The 20,722-nt window shown below is 43.9% G+C and overlaps 1 protein-coding gene across 8 annotated transcripts in view; it reads left to right on the top strand.

Moving 5' to 3' along the window:
- The window catches only part of Mab21l3 (mab-21 like 3), a 73,749-nt gene that overhangs the window by 28,920 nt on the left and 24,107 nt on the right, over positions 1 to 20,722 (top strand). For 6 of the 8 annotated variants that reach the window (XR_007351772.1, XR_007351774.1, XR_007351773.1 and 3 more), the window contains 5 exons: positions 2,545 to 2,790; positions 11,859 to 11,999; positions 15,192 to 15,483; positions 19,272 to 19,450; positions 19,846 to 20,040. Coding sequence is in view for 5 of the 8 variants with exons in the window: in XM_048814560.1 (XP_048670517.1) it covers positions 2,545 to 2,790; positions 11,859 to 11,999; positions 15,192 to 15,483; positions 19,272 to 19,450; positions 19,846 to 20,040 (1,053 nt within the window). In the remaining 3 variants the exon portion in view is untranslated. Of the gene's footprint in view, positions 1 to 794; positions 1,612 to 1,642; positions 1,848 to 2,544; positions 2,791 to 11,858; positions 12,000 to 15,191; positions 15,484 to 19,271; positions 19,451 to 19,845; positions 20,041 to 20,722 lie in introns of those variants that run through there. The other 2 variants (XM_048814563.1, XM_015502227.2) reach the window with 2 other exon arrangements.

Here is a 20,722-nt window from a genome sequence, read left to right on the forward strand (position 1 = left end):
TCTCCTCTTCTGAGCTGTTGGAGTTGAGTCACTCCAGGATTAAAGGAAATCCTTCAGGGAGTAAGTCAGAGTTTGGAACTCTGGAGAAGTTCAACACATTTGCATATTTAAGACTCAAGCTGGGCACAGTGGTGCAAACCTGTAATCCCAGTTACCCAGGAGGCTGAGGCCCCAGGATGGAAAGTTTGAGTCCAACCTGGAAAACATAGCAAGACTGTCTCAGAACAAGTGAATAAAATGATTGATTTGGATCAAACATACTGTTCTTAGCGTGAAAATCTCAGTCCTTTTGCTGGTGAACAAGAGTATGCATGATCTTCCTAAGACGCTACATGTTGAAGGGTTACGTTCAGTGTAACACTTTGAATCCCTCGTTAAACTGACTTTTAAAAACAAGTTGTTGGTCCACACAATAGAAACTGAGCCAAAGCCAATTTACATTTTAATACTTGCATTTCATGTGAATCATGAAAAACAAGAATGTGTATTTCCTGAAGAAGGGGGAGAATGTGAATAAGCTTTAAATCCTCCTCAGTGGCCTAGTACAGTGCCTTAGACATCCTGTTATGCAAAATTTTTTTTTGCTGATTCATCACTCAATTAGCCAGAGATCTATGTCTACCAAGAAACTCTGTCTTCACCAATGTGTCTAATAGGAACAGTCAGAGAGCCTGTTTGGGGGAGATGGTCCTGTGCTGTGGAACCTTTGCCTTTGAAGAGTAAAGCACTAATGTGTGTTCATAAAACACCTTTGTTTCCTGGAAGTGCATCCTGTTGAAACCAGAGTGCAGTTACCTGCCCTGAGCACATGGTTCTTGCTTCTTGCTCCTTGCTTCTCGAAGGCTCGTCCTGTGTCCCAGTTCTTTGTTTTCCCATGGTACACCTGGCCAGGTGTCTTAGGGCAAGAGTTGGTTCCAGACATAGTATTTTGATCAGCTGCGAAACTGGAGCAACCAAGATAGCAGAGCCACAGGTACAGAAATGGTGAACCTGCGTGCTTCTGAGGGCAAGACCCTGGGGTAGCCTGAGTTCATTAGGGAAGTCCCCACCAGAAGAAAGGGACTTCCAAGCTAATGATTCCAGTGAAAGCAGAAGTAAGATCAAAAACAGGAGCACAGGAGAGAAATGAGAAGACTTTGGTGACGTTGAAGATGAGGCAGAGAGAGAATTCTGAAGGGCAGGTGGAGAGAGGGGAAGTCTCTTGTTCCATCAGGGAGACACTGATATGTCAGTTGGGCATGATGACCTGTGTAGTATGAGAAGCCAAGGGGGGAAAAAGGCTTGAATATTTGGGAGCATTTAATGTCAAAAGAAGGGGACTATGATTACACAGAGAAAAGAGGGCAGTTTTGAGGCAGGTAATGGAGGGTCATTGGAAAGACTGGAGCTTTTTAAGTTTTATATCAGTCTATGATTCCTTGAAGGCGTCTGCAGAGGCCAGACTGAAAGCTGGGACTAGGGAGGTGGGTGGAGCACAGAGCAGCCGGGAGCTTGTGATGTGGCTTTCACCTGGGCAGAGTCTGGGAGGAAATGCAAATGTTGGGCCACAGAAACCCAGTGACTGAGCCTCTGGTCCGCGTGGTTGCTGTGTCTTAGAGGCTGCACTCAGAGGTAGGTTTGGAAAGACACTTGCCTGAGAGGCATTGCTCAGTAGGGAGCTGGGCTCCTCGCCATGCTGTCAGTCCTTCAGATGTTCTGATAGTAGGCTGTGATGTTTACCAGCTGCATGGAGATCAAGCCATTGTGAAATTTTTCCTCCCTATAGTAAAACTAGCCCCAGCCAGTCAGACTGGGAACTTGCTGCCTGAGCTGTTTTTCCAACATGAATTTTACTGGCAAAACCAGACGTGAGTGTTTCCTTAACTTTCAGGGGGTCTGTTTACACTCACTTCAATTTTAATGGCAGTTTTCAAGTGGGAAGAGGAAAATTACATTGAAAGGTCAGCAGCGGAGCCCAAGGATGGCTACCCTGCCATTCCTCTGGGTGGGTGGTGTGTGTAAGCGTGTGTCTCTCTGTGTGCCTGTGTGCGTACGTGTGCCTGTGTGCGTACGTGTGCCTGTGTATGTAGGTGTGCCTCTGTGTGTGCATGCTTTTCCAGTGTCAACTGTTAAGCCCTGGTTACTTGGTTGTAGGCATAAGGATGAGTATGAGGCTGTTTGTTTGGCAATTTTTCTATTTGTTTATTGCAAAGAAGGTAAATCCACTTGCGGGATTTTCTGGATTGGAGAGCAAGGGATATTTACTGTCAACAAGGTAAGAACAAGGAGATAGAAAGATACTGAACTTCAACCTGCATCCAGTGTCCAGTGTCCGAACAAAAGCATAAAAAGGAGGGAGAGGGCCAACCACAGGACTTTCTGTCTTGAATGGAACTTTGAAGTATCTGGGTGGGAAATACAACTGGGAAAACTATTCCCGGGTCAGAGCAGCAGTCAGCAGAACTGTTAGGTTGAAATAGTCACAGGTAAAATTAGGTTGGCTTCCAATTTAATTTCATCAACTCTCCTTAAAAAAATTTTTTTTTCTTTTTAATTCCTCAAAAGATGACAGACGGATTCTCGCAATTTGGAAATAAAAACTTGAGGGACGAGTTGAAAAGCCACATCTCTGGTCCTTGTACACGTATTCAGAGCAATTTCATCCAGAGACTACCCTTCCTGGGCAAACTGCCCTCAGGTGTTGTCCTCCACTGCAGGAAGCCCCTAGAAGTTCCTGCTCTACTCGGCGTTGACCAAGAAGCCATGAAATCCTTTTCTGGGGGAGACGTAGAAGATTGCCTCCTAAATAAGGTAAGAGCAGATGCTATTCTCTCCCATGCACTAGCTCCTCACCCTCCATCTCCGCCCCCCACTAAGACTGAACCAGAGACAATTTCAGGCTGCTTCCAAAGGTACATAAAATATTCCTCAGACACCAAGGACATTGCTGGGGAGGGCCCCAATGGCCCACACCTGTAATCCCAGTGGCTCAGGATGCTAAGGCACAAGAATCATGAGTCCAAAGCCAGCCTCAGCAAAAGCAAGGCGCTAAGCAACTCAGTGAGACCCTATCTCTAAATAAAATGCAAAATAGGGTTGGGGGTGTGGCTCAGTGGTCAAGTGCCCTTGAGTTCAATCCCTGGCACCAAAAAAAAAAAAAAAAGATAGAAACAAACAAAGGACCTTCACCCGAAAGCATATTTAGGAACTTGACATATTTCTGATCCATCTCTAAAAGTTCTAGTGCCCAGGGGTATGTTGGGTATAAAGTAGAGAAGAGAACTATAGCACTGTCATTGATACTTTTGTGGTCATGAAGCAAGTCACTTTATCTGCTTGAGCCTCAGCTTTTTTCTCCATAAAATGGGAGTGATAATATTTAGACTTTCATAGGGTCATTGAAAAAGAGCAAATAAAATTAGCATGAAGTGTTTTAAGAACTCTGAAACTGCTTGTTTTAAAAAATACCATTACATTTTTAGCATATACCAATGAAGGACTAATTTCTTTTACATAGAGTCATCAAGTCTTAAAATATTAGGACTTGAAGGGATCTTAAATATTTCCTAATTTAATCCTTTTACAAATAAAGCTACTAAGGCACAAAGTTAATGTTTAATTAAAATACTTGAATAAAGTGTAAGGACCAATTTTCAGGTTTTGTCCCTTTACAAGTAAACAAAGCCAAAAGCATTAGCACAGTGATAAGTAAGTGTGTTTCTTAGGCAAAACCCGTAAGAGAGATAAATAGGAAAAAGTTATGATGATAAAAATTGGAGTAAAGGATTTTCCATTATGCCTCTTTTTGGGGGGCTCTGAATGGAAAAGATGTCAGCTGTCCTCTTCTCATGGATCCTTTATGTTCTGTAAGAAAAAAAAAAAACCTCCAAATTTTTTAGTCTGGCATTCAAGTAACTTCTACCCTCTGCTTTCCCAGCATTTCTAAAAGCAGAAATTCTAAATGCTTTCTCCCTATGTTGAATCCAGCCTGTGCACATGTTTCGTTTGGCCTGCAGAGCAGTTTTTAAATTTTTCAAAATTTGTATAAACATTTCAAAATAGTGATATTTTGCCTAGAAATCCAGATTTTTATTTGCTCTGGGAGGAAAAAAAAAATCAGGGTACCTGGCAACCACAGGTCCCAATTTCTTACCTGGAAGCCATGAGCGGAAGCTGAGTGTCTGTTAGAGCGTATGCTGGCCAGTTCTCAGTGGCTGCATTCCTCCTGGGTTTGACACTGGTCCCCACTTACCCTCTCTCTCTGTCATGGATGTCTTTTCTCTATCCCTGTAGGTGGTCAAGTCTCCTGTTTCTGCCCCATAAGAACTGTGCCCAAGCAGGTCTCAGGCCCCAGGTCCTGGGTTCCCACCTTCTGGTTCACATGCATTCTTCAAACTCAGCCTGAGCTGGGAATGTAGCTCAGAGATAGAGCGCTTGCCTAGCTTGCAAGAAGCCCTGGGTTTGAGCCCCAGTGCCCACAAGCAGACACAGACATACACACAATAATGATGAACAGTAACTCTTTTCTATCTGTTCTAACAATAAATTGCTCTATGTTTCTTTTTTTTTTTTTAATTCAGCTCAGAGTCCACTTTCTCAAAAAGAATTCCCCTGACACCCCAGCTCCAACAATTTTTGCCCTCCTAGGAGCTCTCATAATAATTATGACTGATACTGCTTATTCATTGTACTTTGACTTCTGACACTTTACTATTATTACTTTGGTTGGTGACTTCAATATTGTGTCATTATGCTATTCATAAGTTTCTGGGGCCAAGAACGAGCATCTTCAACATCTTTCTTCTCTCGGACATTCACAGTTATTTTGCACATGTTTGGTCAGAAATGTCTTCAGGATTCTTTGTATATAAGGCAAGAGCAGAGTAGAAGGTGCTGGCCGATTGAGGCACATGTAGCTTCTCATTTAATCAACAATCATGTGATGTGCATATAATCCCTCATTTTTACAGAAGAGGAAATGGTATCATGGAGATGAAATAACCTGTCTCAAGTCCCAAGCTAGAACTGTGAAGGTGCTGAGGCTCCACTCCAGTCCTTTACTACAAAGGCCAAATCTCACCTGCCAAACCCTCGGGATCTCCCCAGACACACAGTGAGCACCTGCTTTGTGCCAAACCCAGGGCTGTGGTTCAAGGGGAACGCCAGGCCTGAGATGTGGCTGCTCAGACAGACATTCTACATCTCTCTCAAGGATGGGCGTGTCTGGCTTGCAGATTTTGCTCATATCTCCAAAGGAGAAAGGAGGAAGCTGTTTGTGTAGACAGGCAAACCCTTCATCAACACGTGGCAGACGCCAGGGCTGCAATGGAGAACTTAGCAGGGCACCAGAGGATGGAAGGGCATTCACTGCAACAGGAGAAGTGTGTTCAGAGAAAGGGAACAGAGACAAAGGCTTGGAGGGTGGGTGGTGGTGGGTTAGGTAAATGGGGAAGTGCAGGACAGATCTTCTAGGAGAAGGGAACCCATTTATATATTTGAGGTGGTTTTCACTCTCAGTTACCTTTTCTTTTGGGTGACAGAACAGGGCCATGGTTGCAGATATGGACTTCAGAATGATACTGTCTCTGGGTATGAATCCCTGTTCTGTAACTTACTAACTCTGGGCCCCTGGGCCAATTATTTAAGTTTTCTGAGCTTCTGTCTCTCATCTTTCAAATGGGAACCACCCTGATATCTACAGTAAAGAATTATTTGGAGGCTCAAATGAGGCTACTCTTTTAAACCACCCTGCGCCCAGGAAGGGTTCTATAGTGCTGCTGTAGAACTCCTGCTACCTTTAGGAATTTCATTTTATTTTATTTTATTTTTAAGAGAGAGAGAGAGAGAGAGAATTCTTTAATATTTATTTTTCAGTTTTCGGCGGACACAACATCTTTGTTTGTATGTGGTGCTGGGGATCGAACCCGGGCCGCACACATGCCAGGCGAGCACGCTACCGCTTGAGCCACATCCCCAGCCCACCTTTAGGAATTTTAAAGACCCTGTGTGGCCCAAGCATTCAGCTCTTAGAAGAATTAGTCTGAAAAGACAGGGTTATGGTGTCTCCTCTGTTTCTATCCCTGAATTGGTCTCTATCCCTTGAACAATTAGCTCTTGGAAAATAGAAAAGAGGCCTGGTTTTTTTCATCTCTGAACCAATAATTGGGTTTAAGGCAATTCCACAACTAAAGGTTTGACTTCCTCTTTACTGGAAGGAAGTTCTCAGCTGTTTTCCCTCCGTGCACTCTTCCTGGATGATGCTCACAGAGACCACCTGCCCTGGGTGTGACTAGGTCCCTGGGATATTCCTGGCATGCTGCTTAGCATCGGCCTTCCCCTTCCCTCCAGGAAGGGTGTTGCAGTGTGAATGAGTCAGAGTGGTGTTATTATAGGGGACAATCTTGAATTCCCAATAATTTATATTTGAAACAGTAAATTGTTCATGAACTTGAGCTATTAATAGCAAATGACTTGTGGGACAACAGTAGGCCAGAGACTGCGATTGGCAAGGAAGAGGGCAGGCTAGCCTAGGATGGGATGTGTACATAAGTATAGACTGATGTAGACTTGCCTGGAGAGGCTTGCGTAGGCTTGCCTGGAGAGAGGGAGGCCCTCGTAAAGGGGATGGCATCACAGCCGGACTGTGCTGGGGTCAGTGCAACAGAAGGACTGGCACAGGTGATCTAAGAACATCTTGCATCATGTACCTGATTAGTTTAATACAATTCATTTCTGCCAATGCAGTCTTTTCAAAAGGGAAACACACCTTTATTCATTGATTTAATCAGCAGAGGAGGAGAATAAAACTGGAACAGGCCCCTGAGGTCAAGTTTGGATTGGATATGCTTTTGAGTACCTTTGCTTAAATGAACCTATTTTCTCCATACATTTATTTTAGTTTTATTTTCCCTGAAATAAATTTTGTGATAAGGCTGCCTCAAAACTGCAACTCATGTCTTCAGTGCTTCCTGAAGTTTGAGAGGCAATGAAGGGATTGTGGGACCAGGCTTGGAGGGGTCTCCACTTATGGTAGAACATCCTTCTTTTACCAAAATCATGCTCTGTAAGCTGCCTCGGGTCCCACTCTGCTTTTTCACACCATCAAATGGAATCTTATCGCTCTCTGGGCAGTGGTCAGGAAAAGTGGACAGAAATAGTCTGGGGGTTCCAGGTTAGGAGTAATAAGAGGTATGTGGGACTGAGCCTGGGAACCCCTAGCACCAAGCACTTCTAGGGTTGCTGAGCTCAGTGATCTTGTAGAAGTAAGAACTTTTAGCCCGAGCTGGGCATGGTGGTGCACACCTGTAATCTCAGTGACTTGGGAGGCTGAGGCAGGAGGTTTTGAGGACAGCCTCAGCAACTTAGAAAAACCCTTTCTCAAAAAATTGTAAAGAATGTTTTCAATAAATATCTAACATTCTCTAATGAAAAATTTAAAAAAGACTTTCAAAATTTAAAAATAAAAATTGTAAAGAAATAAAAAAGGACTGAAGGTTTAGCTCAGTGGTAGAGTGCCCCTTGGTTCAATCTCCAGCTCGAAAGAAAATAAAAAAGGAAAAAGAGTAGACACTGTATCAGGAAGTGTGACCAGAGATATATGGAGGAATGGGACTGTTCATCACTTAGTGGGAAAGTGTCTGTCACTCAGCTCTGTGGCTTGGGCTCTGTGGGGACAAGACTTGTCCAAGGTTGGACTATGTCTCCATCCCAGCTGTGGTCTATACCTGACATCGATGTCCAACCCCTGCTGCATTAGCCTAGTGTCCTTGTGGGATGACAGTCAGTGACACCTAAACAAATGGAAATTCTGGGAAATTCCATTTGTTCTGGGAGAGCACTGAAGACATCATATGAACGGCCACCTCCCCACCTTTCATGAACTTTCACTCCAAATTGATGACATTTTTTGGTTCAGGAATGTAACTTCTGAACTTGAGGATGTGACAGAGACTGGTGGAAAGAGGAGTTGGTGTACCTGGGCATTTGCTATAGTTCTACTTCTGACAGCTGGTGTAACATTAGGAGAGTCAGCCATTGGTTGGACCCTCTGTTAAGTGACATCAGATAAGATATTTCTGAGGTCTTTTTGCATTCTAAGATCATGAGTCTAAACTGCATCAGAGGTGGTAGAAGAAAACCCAAACCAGAATTTGTGGTTTTAAATTCCAAAGGAAAAAAAAAATTCCCTTATTCTGACTTTTCCCCTTTGGAAATCAAAACAGATTGTAAAGATGAGCTAATCACGCTAATCATCCTGTATAATGAGTGAGAAATTATAGGTGTCTTTCAGGATGTGCATGATCTTGTTCTACCCAGTAAAAAAAATTCCAGCATCAAATGAGGGCACAGTTGATATAAGAGATTTGCAACGAACTTTCTTCCAATAGGTTACTCGGCAAATGTGTTAGGTGCACACCTATTTAAGTTTTTATCAAATAAAAGTGATTTGATAATGTCAGTATAGTGATGACTCCTTAACTGCTTAATTTATTCACTCAGGAACATATATGCACCGTCACAGTTGTGCTATTCACATTTGAGTTCTGTGGAATCACAGTAGTTGACTTAGAGGATTGGGAAGCTGGGACATTAGTCTTGAACACATCCTGAGAAGTTAACAATTAGAAAATACTATTTCCCAGCCTCTCCAATTGTGATGTTCTATCTAGTTAGAATATCTTGTATTATTTTTGTCTTGTGTCACTGATAATTACCTTACATTGTTTATTCCCATTATACCCCAATCAGACTTCTAGTCTCTGAACCCAAATTGACCAACCTGCCTTTATCCATGCCCTATTCAGGCTGGAGAATGTAGCCCCTGCTGAAACCCTACCTTGCCTTTGTTCCTCCCCAGCTCTTGCCCAATAAACTCCAGTCTTAGCTCTTGAGCTCATACTTGGATGGCTGAGAGGTGCTAGGGAATATCTCACAACTGAGCCCATTTATATCTCACACAGTCATGGACCTGGCTACAGTGAGCCTTCCTGCTGCCTGGCTGTCTTTTACACATGTACCTAAATAGCATCTCATTCCTTAGGGACCTATTTCAACAGTCTATCACATGAATGACCACCTCCCCACCTCACTTCAACACATCATCTTGTCTCCTAATCTGTAAAGAATATAGACATCAGGCTGGACATTTCTCTGATTCCACCATCCCCTGTGCATTTTCCTGTATCTGTACACTTTCTTCTTGTTTTCCTTCTGATGCACAAAGGTGAATCCCTCATACAGCTTTCTGGATTTTCATGACTTCTTCCTTCTGGGAAATCCTCAGTTGATGGTCTTGCTCAATACTGCCTCTTCCTTCTCTCCTGAGGTTTTTCTCTCAACATTTAAACATGTACGTCATTTTGGAAAACTTGCTGGTGTTCCGTTTGTTTAAATTTAATTCTTTTGCTCCTGTAGTCAAACTTCTTACCTTACATGTTCTTCCCTCTTCCCTCATATCTATTGTGGGTTTCCACAGCAGACAGCATGAACCTCTCCTGGTACAAGATTTCTGTGATTTTAAATTCCAGTTCGTTTGTCTTGCTTGTATAGGACATCTGTAAATCTCTTGACATGCAACACAGCAGGACATGCCCAGCAGGAAGTGGGTGTTCAGCAATTATCGGTCAAATGGAGTTGAATCGCAATGTGTAGGGAAAGTCTTCCACCAGAAAGCAACCTTCATCAAAATCTTCTGAAAGCATCCGTTTTTAATTTTGACGTAGCCAATAACCTGCCTTCCCCAAATCACATTCTCTTTTCCCCTTTCACAAGCTGGAAGATGCAGTTTACAAATATTCAAGGAAACTACCTTTGGTCCATTCTCCATGATGAATATAGTGGGGTGGACCTTAAAGATACAGAGCGGGGTGAGTGACTGCTGGTGGTGAAAGGATGATGTTAGAAGCTAGTATAATCATGATTGCCATATTCAAGGTCAGTCAAGACACATGGATTATGAAGAGACCATTTCAGGTATATGATATATTTCCAATGAGATTATAAGCACCATGAGATAATAAGATCAAGGGCCTTGTTTACAAGGTATTAGCATCTGGAAGGGATTAGCTTGTTTTTCAAAGTTAATTCTCTCTGGGCTTACGTGCATATAAAACTGGTCTCACCTGCTGATTAGGTCACCTGTCTCTGTTATACTCAGTGGCACCTACTCATCTCCATTATGGCACCCTCTCCACTTGTATCCTGTGCTTATGTCTGACTTTCCCCCCTATGGTAAGTGTTTAGTTACGACTACCTTAGTCACTGCTGTGACCTAGCACGTAGCAGTGCCTTGCACATAGCAGGTGCTAAATAAACATTTATTGATGAACTGAATTCATATAGCATATATAACATGTGCAAACAGATGTATTCTCCTATTTGTATTCCTTGTGGGTGTGGAATGGCTTGTTGGTCAGTGGGAGGCATAAGATTTCAGATGACTGAACTGGTTGGTGACTTAGCTTAGTAAACAGAAAAATTTGGGTGCTTTTTTTTTCTGGACATTTTGAACCACTTATGGGTGTCTCAAAACTACTCTAGAATATTTAGAAATAGCCAATATTCCAAACTCAGAAGGACTATAAAGATTCATAGATGGCTATTGCGTCTCAATATATCAAATCAGTCTCTGGCTAAAGGAGACTCACCAGCCCACAGGTGCCTCCTTGGCAAATGAAGAACCTCCCCCCAACACACGCATACACACACACACACACACACACACCCCATCAGAAGAAACTTGCAAATTCTTTCCACTTCTTCCTTCATGTGGATTTTTAAATATGACTTGGTCAAGTCATATTTGACTCTAAAACCAGAGCTCCTACCAAGGCTTCTGATTCTGATTTAGTTCTCTAAAATTTCCTTTGTGTTTCCCACAAATGTCTATTTCCCTAAATATTAGTTATCTTATTGGTGTTCAGTTTTCTGTGAGAATTTTCCAGTTCTTGGTGACTCACTGGGCAGAGTCAGAGGGGTCATAAATGAATGTTCTTCTTAACGGTCTAGTGGCAGAAGGAGGGGGTGTGTAGAGAGACGAAGGGAGGCTTCATTCACTGGTGACTTAAGCGGGAAGCAATCTGCTGTGTGTTTACACACATTAAACTGTTGAATATTTACCAACCTGGAGAAAAGACATTATTATTCCGTTCTGGTCTCACCATGGCTCACAGAACCTTTTTTGTGATGATCTGGTCCCCACAATCTTTTCCAAATTCATCTCCCGTCACCTTCCTCTTCCTTTCCCTGGCTCCAATCACAGTGGCCCCCCCTGCAGGCCCTCCAGCATGATCAAGCATGCTCCTACTTTAGGGGCCTTGGAATCTGCTTTCTCGAGTTGCCTTCATGACCCACTCAAATGTCACCTCTTCAAGGAAGCCTTCCCTGGCCACCCTATCTAAATTAGCAGCCCCTTTATTTGCTAATCTTATACCCTAATTTATTTTTCTTTGTAACACTTATACCTGGTGTTACATAACACACATGCGCATGCACACACAACACACACACACACACACACATACACACTCAAACATAGCCTGTATGTGTTTTCAACTACAGGTCAAGTATCTCTATGCTGTTTGCTTTTGTCTTTATCACATTGTGTCCCTAGCAAGCCCCTGGGCACCTGCCACATAGAAGGTTCTGGAATAGATATTGCATGAATGTGCCTATTTCAGAAGAAAACATAGAGGCACTGGCAAGTGTCATCGAAGTCAGAGTAGACCTAAGTTCATCCCCCCAGCAGTCTTGGCAAGGCAGGAGTTTTGCCCTGAACGTTGCAGGTCACACACCACTGGGCCCTTGTCTCAACACTTTCTAATGCCAGCACCTTGGGTCCCACACAAGAAATAACCTCCTTGCCAATGCCTTCCCACCAGGTGGACTTGAGACGCCAGCAGGTTTCCCAGGCTGTGGAGGAGGTGCAGAGAGTCATCCATTGTCTGACCACAGAAATCAGCCACCAAGACATCCGATTCCAAGCTGTGCCTTACTCTGACATATACAATGGGAACATTAAGGTAAGCAATGCCACTGGTCTGTAAGGGCCACTAACAGACCAGAGCTCTTGGGGGTGGAACTCTCTATGCAGCAGGTGCTCACCCCACTGAGAGTACCACTAATACTTCATGTCTCCCCGGGTACTCTTAGTACTTACCGTCTACAACCACATTTCATGGGTGTTATCTCGTTGGAGTCCCATGTTCCTGGACAATCCAAACGGGGCTTGGAGAAGCCAAATGACTTGACCAAGTCATATTTGGCTCTAAAACCAGAGCTCCTACCCAGGCTTCTGATTCCAAAGCTTGTTCCATTGTGATGATGAAAGCCCATTAGGCACACATTCTTAGTTAAGCACCCACTTAATAGATGGGGGACTGGGTTGAGGGAACTGAGGGCATTGATAGGAAGATGATTGAAAATGATCGTCTCTGGGTTGCAGGTAGAGGAAGGAAGAGAGTAGAAAAGGGACTGCAGGAGTGGACTCAGAGTCCCTCTGTCTGCTAAGGAATCCCATGGAGTATAAGCCACCGGGACCCATGCGTGACAACCAGCGGTTTGAGTAACACTGTCCCGTGGGCAGAGCTGTTGATAGCAATGATCTCACTCCAGCCTGTTAGCCTGTGGGAAAGACAGTGTGGTTATTCCTACTTAGAACATGAGAGAAGTGAGGTTCTGCATCATTCTGAATCCTCATCGTTCTTTATCGCAATTTTTCTGATGCCACTTAAGAACCTCTTTCATCTTACACTTAATTGGGATGAACTCACATCCTGTTTCTCATACCAGCCCACAAGCTCCTTGATGGAGGGGATCCTGTTTACTGGTGGCTTCATTCCAGCAGCCAGCATGGTGTGTGTGGCACAGGGTAGACACTCAACCTACGTGGAATGAATGAGGGCATCAGTCTACCTGAACAAAACACCACTGCTGACCTAATCTATCTCAAGGTCAAGGGACACAAAGACAACCCACAAGACTCTGGGACTTGTCGATTTTTGAGTCAGAGTCAGATCTTAGGAAATCTATTCCAGGGTGAAAATTGTAAAACTAGATTAGATTCCTGGAATTTCAGAACCCACCTGCCCACCTTGACCTCCCCAGGCCAACCTAAGTTGGACAAATACAGACCAGTGAGTGGGATTTGATAGATATATACTGCATCACTTTTCCTAGAACTACACGGAGAAAGTTTCCTTCTGTGCTCCCATTAAGAATGCATAGCTCAAAATATACCTTGGGTTTATATACTTTGTGTCTTGCGTATTAAATTTTGAAAGTAGTTACGTGTAGCCTATAAAATTGCTTTCAGTTTATCACGGACTGAATTCGACAGCATTGATGTGCACCATTTTTGTGACCAGCAACGTGGTAGTTGTGTTCTTGAATTGACCTGCAGGTGCATTAGAACAACATTTTAATTCCATGGGTTAGATTTTTCGTCTAGCCCCCTTTCTGCGGACACCATAAGTCATGTGCACCCATCATCCAAAACTTCAATCAGTCGTTCTCTGAGAGTGAGGCAGAATCGGTTGCAGCTGATTTTTGCTGTTCACTCCTGAAGAGGCCAGGCCCTGGGCCAGAGTTCACCCACATTCTATTGTCAGAACTTTCTTTTTTTTTTTTTTTTTATTTTACTTATTTATTTTTATGTGGTGCTGAGGATCGAACCCAGGGCCTCACACGTGCTAGGCGAGCGCTCTACTGCTGAGCCACAACCCCAGCCCCAATTGTCAGAACTTTCCATGAAGAGGAGGTAGCCGAACTACAGGGAAGGTGTGGTGTGGAGTGGGCTGCCGTGCAACATGACCAAAGTTCAAGTTGCCTTTGGCAGTTCTGCACTCTTGACTAGCTTATTCTATCCTTTGGACTATTGGCCAATTTTCTTGCTGACCACTGCTGAGCTGGTTTCTGGAGAATAGCAGTGGGTGGAACCTGATTGCTCGCTTTTCCCTATTAAACTTAGAATCATCTCAATAGCTCACATTGTCTACACAAATAGTCTTTCATTTCACCTTTGATTTGGTAAGGGTTACTCATTAATACTGGGCATGGATCCTCAGTACAGGCAACAAGAAAGGGTTCCATTTTGCAAAATCCTGCCACCTCCTTTTCCATCCCTTCCCACCCTGTATTCATTATTCATATCAGACCTTTCACCCATTCCAGATCATTCATTCATTATTTTTTGTCTGTTTTTTTTTTTTGTTTGTTTTGCTTTTGTTGTTATTATTGTTGTTTTGGTACTGGGGATTGAACCCAGGGTTACTTTACCACTGAGCTACATCCCCAGCCCTTTGAAATTTTTGAGACAGGGTCTTGTTAAGTTGTTGAGACCCTCACTAATTTGCTGAATCTGGCCTCAGATTTGTAATCCTCTTGCCTCAGCCTCCAGAATCTCTGGGATTACAGGTACATGCCATTGCACCTGGCCACGTCATTCATTCTTGAATAAAAACTAGCCCAGGGTAAGAAGATGATCATTGAGTGAGCTCTCGAAAGCTCTAAACTCAGCTGGGCATGGTGGCACATGCCAGTAATGCTAGTTACTCAGAAGGTTGAGATAGCAGGATTGTAACTTGGGGGGCAGCCTGGTCAATCTACCAAAACTGTCTCAAAATAAAAAATCAAAAGAGTTGGGGATGTAGCTCAATAGAAGGGCATTTGCCTAGTATGCACAAAGCTCTGGGTTTAATCCCCAGTACTGAAAATAAAAGACCTAAACTCAAATTCTGGCTCTTCCTGCTTCCTGGCTGTGTGTCTCTAGGGAGATTTCTAAGCCCCTCTGAACCTTAGGTCCCTCATCTGGGAAATGGCAGCAAAGTCCACCTCAATGAGTGTCTATAAAGATCAAAGGGACAAATGTATGAGAATTGCTATGGTTCACATGTGTGCAACTCAGGGAATATTAGTTTCTTCCTCTCCTTTTTCCTCTCCTATATTTAGGTCCCCTCCAGAGTTCTAGGGGTTTTTACTTGTGGATTCATGTTCAGTGAGTTAACTGATGAGCCGCAGCCTCACAGTGGCTTAGTGGCAAAACACAGACGTAAGCCTCTCGCGATGCCCGGGCCTGGTTTTCTGCCTGCCTGGTCTCATGGCCGTGGGATGAGTGGTTAACTGAGCTGCCTGGCTTGACGGGTCAGCTCTCCAAGGACTTGTTACCTCCTCCGTCTCTGAACTCACCCTCGTCTTCTCAACTTCCCTGACCCCAGGTTTTGGCCCCCAGCCAGTTCCTGGTCACAGTCCCAGTGAAAGGTCTGGCCGGGTACCGGGAGGCCAGGGAGCGGCACTGGCGGTACTACACCCTTCAGGGCACCCGGATCCCCTGTCCCCTGAGGGACCCGGAGGGCCTGCAGCAGTGGCTGGAGGTGGAACAGTTCATGAAGAGCCTGTGGCAGTGGCATGAGGCAGACGTGAACATCGAGGGGGACATTGTGCCCGCCAAGGTCCTCCTGGTGTTCCGGAAGCTAGTGGAAAACGCTATTAGGACCTGTCACCTCTCAGGTGAGCCGATCGGGAAAAGGTCCCAGGGAAATGGTGGCTTTCTCCCTTTTTCTCTAAAAGCCTCCGCTCGGGTGTTACCTGAGATAGTAATCGTGTGTTCTTGACACCAGTGGAGTCCCCAGAGCGTGGAGGAGCTCTTTTTTTTCTGGTTGTGACACACAGAAGAGCGGAATTTGTACAGACAGACACTCCCATGGGTTTAAGCAGATTACCTGTCCTGGCATCCTTGTACCAAAGCACAGAATCTTGAAGCCATCAGAACGGATTCAGTTTGACAGCTCCAATACCTTAAGCTGTTGTATGATATGGGCCATGTAGATGGATGTACACACACGTGCACGCAGACACTCTTTTTAAAGATTTTTTTATTTGTTCTTTTTAGACATAACAGTAGAATGTATTTTGATATATCGCACAAACATGGAGTGTAACTTATTCTGATTAGGATCCCATTCTTGTGGTTGTGCATGACGTGGCGTTTCACTGGCCGTGTATTCGCATATGACATGCCCGACTCATTCTAGTGTCTTTCCTTTCCAATCCACCTTCCCTTGCCTTCATTGCCCTTTGTCTAATCCAATGAACTTCTATTCTTTCTTCCCCACCCCCTCACTGTGTGTTAGCACCCACATATCAGAGAGAACATTCTGCCTTTGGTTTTTGGAAGATTGGCTTATTTCACTCAGCATGATAGTCTCCAGTTCTGTCATTTACCAGCAAGGGCCATACTTTCATTCTTCTTTATGGCTGAGTCATTTTTCCATTGAAACACACTCTTTGTTCATGCGAAGCACAAGGGTGAATTTCAAACTAGAAAAAGGATTTGCTAATCTCCTTAATTATGAGTATTTGTAAACCAGTAAGAAAAAAAAAAGCTGTCTGATTGAAATAAAAGCCCAAAGAATAAGTAAATGACAAAAAAAAAAAAAAGAAATAAACAGTCTACAAATGAATGGTAAAAACAAGAAAAAAAATGTTCCATTTAATGTGTATTTCAAGAAATGTGCCTTCAAATCCCGAACAGATTGACAGAGATGAGAAGTGGGGACCTGCTCAGCATTGGGTGGGCATGGTCAACGGGGCATATTCATAGATTAAAGTTGGAAGTGCCTTGGTGCTTTCTTTTTAAGAGGCAATTTGTCCATTTTTTATTTTTATTTTTTAACAAGTTTATTTTATGTTGGCAAATGAATACAGCCCATTAAATTTTCATGAATATTTTTACATAAAAGCATTGTATGCCACCTCCCAAATCTTTTTTTTTATTTCAACATATTCACAAATGCAATTAGCTCACAAATATAATTAGCTCCATTTCAATCCCCAATAGTACCCCACTTCCCTCCCCTCCTCTGTCCCCCTGATGCCCCTTCCTCTACTGTATGGTCTTCCTTCTGTTCATTTATTTTTTAATTGATCCATTATAATTACACATAAAAGTGGAAGTCGTTGGGATAGAGTGCACATGGCATAGTTTGGTCAATTTCATTGCCCTTCCTCCCCTGTTCTCTTCCTCCCTCCCCCCCAGTCCCCTTCCTCTACTGTTCTCCCTTCTATTTTCATGAGACCCCTCCCTCCATTTTTCATTTCCTAATTGTCTCTAGTTTCCACATATGAGAGAAAACATTTAACCCCTGCCTTTCTGAGTCTGGCTTATTTCACTTAGTATGATGGCCACCAGACTCAGAAACTCAAGGGTCAAATGTTTCTATTAAAAAAAAATAATAATAATGCACCTAATTGGCAATTCAGCAGTTCTAGTTCTAGAAATATGTTTCTCCAAATACAGGAAGAAATAGGCACAAAGATAGTCCCTACCAGAGGCTCTATAATAGTAGCTAGAAATATGACTAACAAAGGAGAATTGGCCAAGTAAATTCTGCTACCTCTGCCTCATGGACCTCCACGCAGCCTTTTGAGGAATGAGACACACACAGGCAGATAGTATAAAAAATGCAGGTGCAGGGTGATGAAATGAAGAACCACACTGCTGAGCCATGTGCAGTTCCATTTGTCTAGAAAGAAAAGGATACATTTGCAGATAGGTTTACTTATCTAAACAGAATTGCTCTGAATATTTCCCTAGCTTATGTCTAAATGATTTTTACTATATAGAAGATGCTTTCATGGATCATTTAATCCCCGTAACAACCCTTCAGAGTAAAAATTCTCTTTCGTACTTATTCTACAGATGAGAAAACTGAGACTTGGGAGATTAAGTAGCTAGCTGAAGGCCACATACCAAGTAAACCAGAAGCAGGGTGTGGGCCCGGCAGACTGCCTCTACATTGGCTCACCTCTTATACTTTGCCACATTGTTACTAGTGTAAGTGCCAATAAGAGACTCAGGCTAGACCAGGTTATCAGAGGTGCTTTCAGCTACTGATGCCCAAGTACCAGACATCATCTTGTTCCTGTCTGTGCAGCTCTGATGAGAGGCAGACGATGAGCCCCTCATCTCACCCAGTCAAGGAGAGAACGTTTTCCTTCTGAGCAGCCTAGCATGGTTAATAAGCTTCCATTTTTTTCTCTGAGCAGGGAAAAAAACCCAAAAAAATAATAGACCCTGATTCAAGACATTCATCTGTCGTGAAGGCAAAAAAAAAAAAAAAAGCTCCTGAAACTAGGAGAGTCTAGTATGTGAGCTGGAGAACTTTATCAGCCACTTCTTTTTTATTTTAGTTTTTCCTTTTTTCTCTGCCTGACCGGGAAGCAGGCAGTGGGGGTGTCTTCCCACTCACCTGGCCTCTTGAAACAGTGGCCGTGACATGCTTTGAAGGGTTTTATGATTACAGGGGCTGATGAGGATAAATACATCCATCTGCTTGGCAGATGGATGGTGGAAACAAACACCATCTAAGAGATTTTGACTCTGATAAAGACAGGTTAGCAGAATTCCACCAAAGGCATATGAATAAGTAAGGGGACTGAGGCTGTCCTTGAACAATGTCAGAGTATCTGGGTGAAGGATGAAAAGAAAAAAAAATGGCACTGTCTTTCCTTATGTTTGGATTAATCTGAAACTGATATCTCAATGCTTGGATAGAAGGGAGAAGAATAGGAAAAAAAAAGGTTGGATTTCATTTGACAGCAGCAAATATTTTCATTTTATTCTACGGTTTTCTTTCAGTTGAACCTTGTGAAGAGAATCCATTAAACAAAAAGATGCTGGGCTGAGGGTGTAACTCAGTGCTTAGCAGGTGCAAGGTTCAATCTCCAACATCTCACACACACACACACACACACACTCACATACACACGTGCACGCACACAGATGTGCTAAAGTAAATTAAGAATTTGGTGTCAACATACCTTATATACAAACAGAGAGATGATAAATTGTGGCATAAAGGTGTATTAAGAATCGTAATGCAAAAAAAAAAAAAATAAGAGAGCTCATGTATAATGGCATAATTTGGCATGAACATACTTTATATACAGAGTTATGAAAAATTGTGCTGTGAATGGATAATTATGATTGTAATGCATTCTACTATTGTCATGTATGTAAGACATAAAAATAAATTTAAAAAAAGAATTAAAGATAGCATAAAAGCTTTGGGGCAAAGGAAAGAAAAAAGAAAAAAAAAACCCCACCAGCAATGAGATTTCCTAGTAATACTCTAACAATGGTTATCTGACTGGTTTTGACATAAGTCCCTCCACCCCCACCCCCACAAATGTGCCCCTCAGGTAGCGAGGAGCTGTTTGGAGCAGCTGCTCACAGACTCCTTCTCTGTGAGCAGGCCTTTCCCTCTCTCATTCTCTGTTTGGTCACTGCCCACCAGGTAAGGTCAGCTTGCTGGCAAACTGCGAGGCCGTTTGGGTTGCCGTGGAAACAACCGCATGTCAGGTGGAAATAGAGCTGGTCCCCACCGTGGAGATCCCCACCGCCTGGTCTGAGAAAGCACAGTGGCCTCGGTGTCTGAAGCGCTGGCCTTCCCCAGAGAAAGTGGAATGCCTCAAGGTACCAGGGACCTGGACACTATCAGCTTACCCCTTGCAGTATGGCTAACGGGCTCCCCAAGGAAAGTTGGGGGTTTGCTAGATCTGCTTCTCGAAATGTCGGTCCCAGCCCAGAGCAGCATCACCCCAGAACTTGTTAGAGACACGGAGCCCCAGGCCCCATGAGGCTCCGTGACCCTCCAGGGGTCTCTGATGCACACTGAAGCCCGACAACAGACAAAGCAGATGGAGCCTCCTCCGGCTCCCTGTCCACAGCCACTGTGGTCTGTGTTGTCCCCTCGCTGCCCTCTTGTCCCCGTGTAGGACGCAATGTTGCCCAGCAACACGTCCCCAGGATGGCCTTCTGCCTCAGCGAGCGCCCTCCTCCTCACCTTGCCCATCTCCCCTCTGTTCCAGTCCTTTGGGTTCAACCTGCTGGCCCACGCCGGCTATCACTGGCAGCTCAGCTTCTCCCAGGCCGAGCAGATGCTCCTGGAGCAGCTGGACGAGGATGGGGGCTGCCGCAGACAGTGCTTTCAGGTCTTGAGGCAGCTGAAGGAGGACGTCTGGTGTCCTGGGAAGAGGCCTGTCCTCACCTCCCACCATCTGCAGGTGAGCCTGGGGTGGCGGTGGAGTGGCCGCTGGGCAGCTCTGGTTAGGTGGGACCCTGTGTGTACAGCTTGGCCAGGGCCACTCAGAGAGGGTGGTGTATGGGATCAATTTAGGATGAGGCCGTAGTGGCCACAGTGGCCATTCCACTGATGATTACTCATTATGGAAATATAATACACTTGGGCTCTCTGTGTGTCCCTGCCTGGAGTCAAACACCCTCTGTCCCCTGGCCTTTTATGAGTCCTTTTTCTTTCCTCTTTTTTTCCTCTCCCTCTCCCTCCCTCCCCTTCTTTTCTCAGTATATCATGGATGATTTATTTTTACATTGACACATACTATTTGTACATATTTATCAGATATCGTATCATTCGATCCATGTCTACAATGCATAATGATCAAACTAGGGTAATTAGCATTTTCTTCTCCTCATGCATCTATCACTTCTATGTGTTAGGAACCTTTGAACTCTTCTAGTTATTTTGAAAAATACAGTAAATCATTGTAACGTACAGTCACCCTAAAACAGAACGTCTGCCTCCTATCCTACTGTGTTTTGGAATCATTTCCCGCCTCCCTCTCTCCTTCTTCCTAAGCTCTAGTAAACACTATTGTACTCTCGACTCCCGTGAAGTCAGCTGTTGTAGCATCCACGTGTGAGAACTTGCAATATTGGTCTTTCAGC

This window comes from Marmota marmota, unplaced genomic scaffold (genome assembly GCF_001458135.2).
Source record: "Marmota marmota marmota unplaced genomic scaffold, marMar, whole genome shotgun sequence".
Taxonomy (NCBI): Eukaryota; Metazoa; Chordata; class Mammalia; order Rodentia; family Sciuridae; genus Marmota; species Marmota marmota.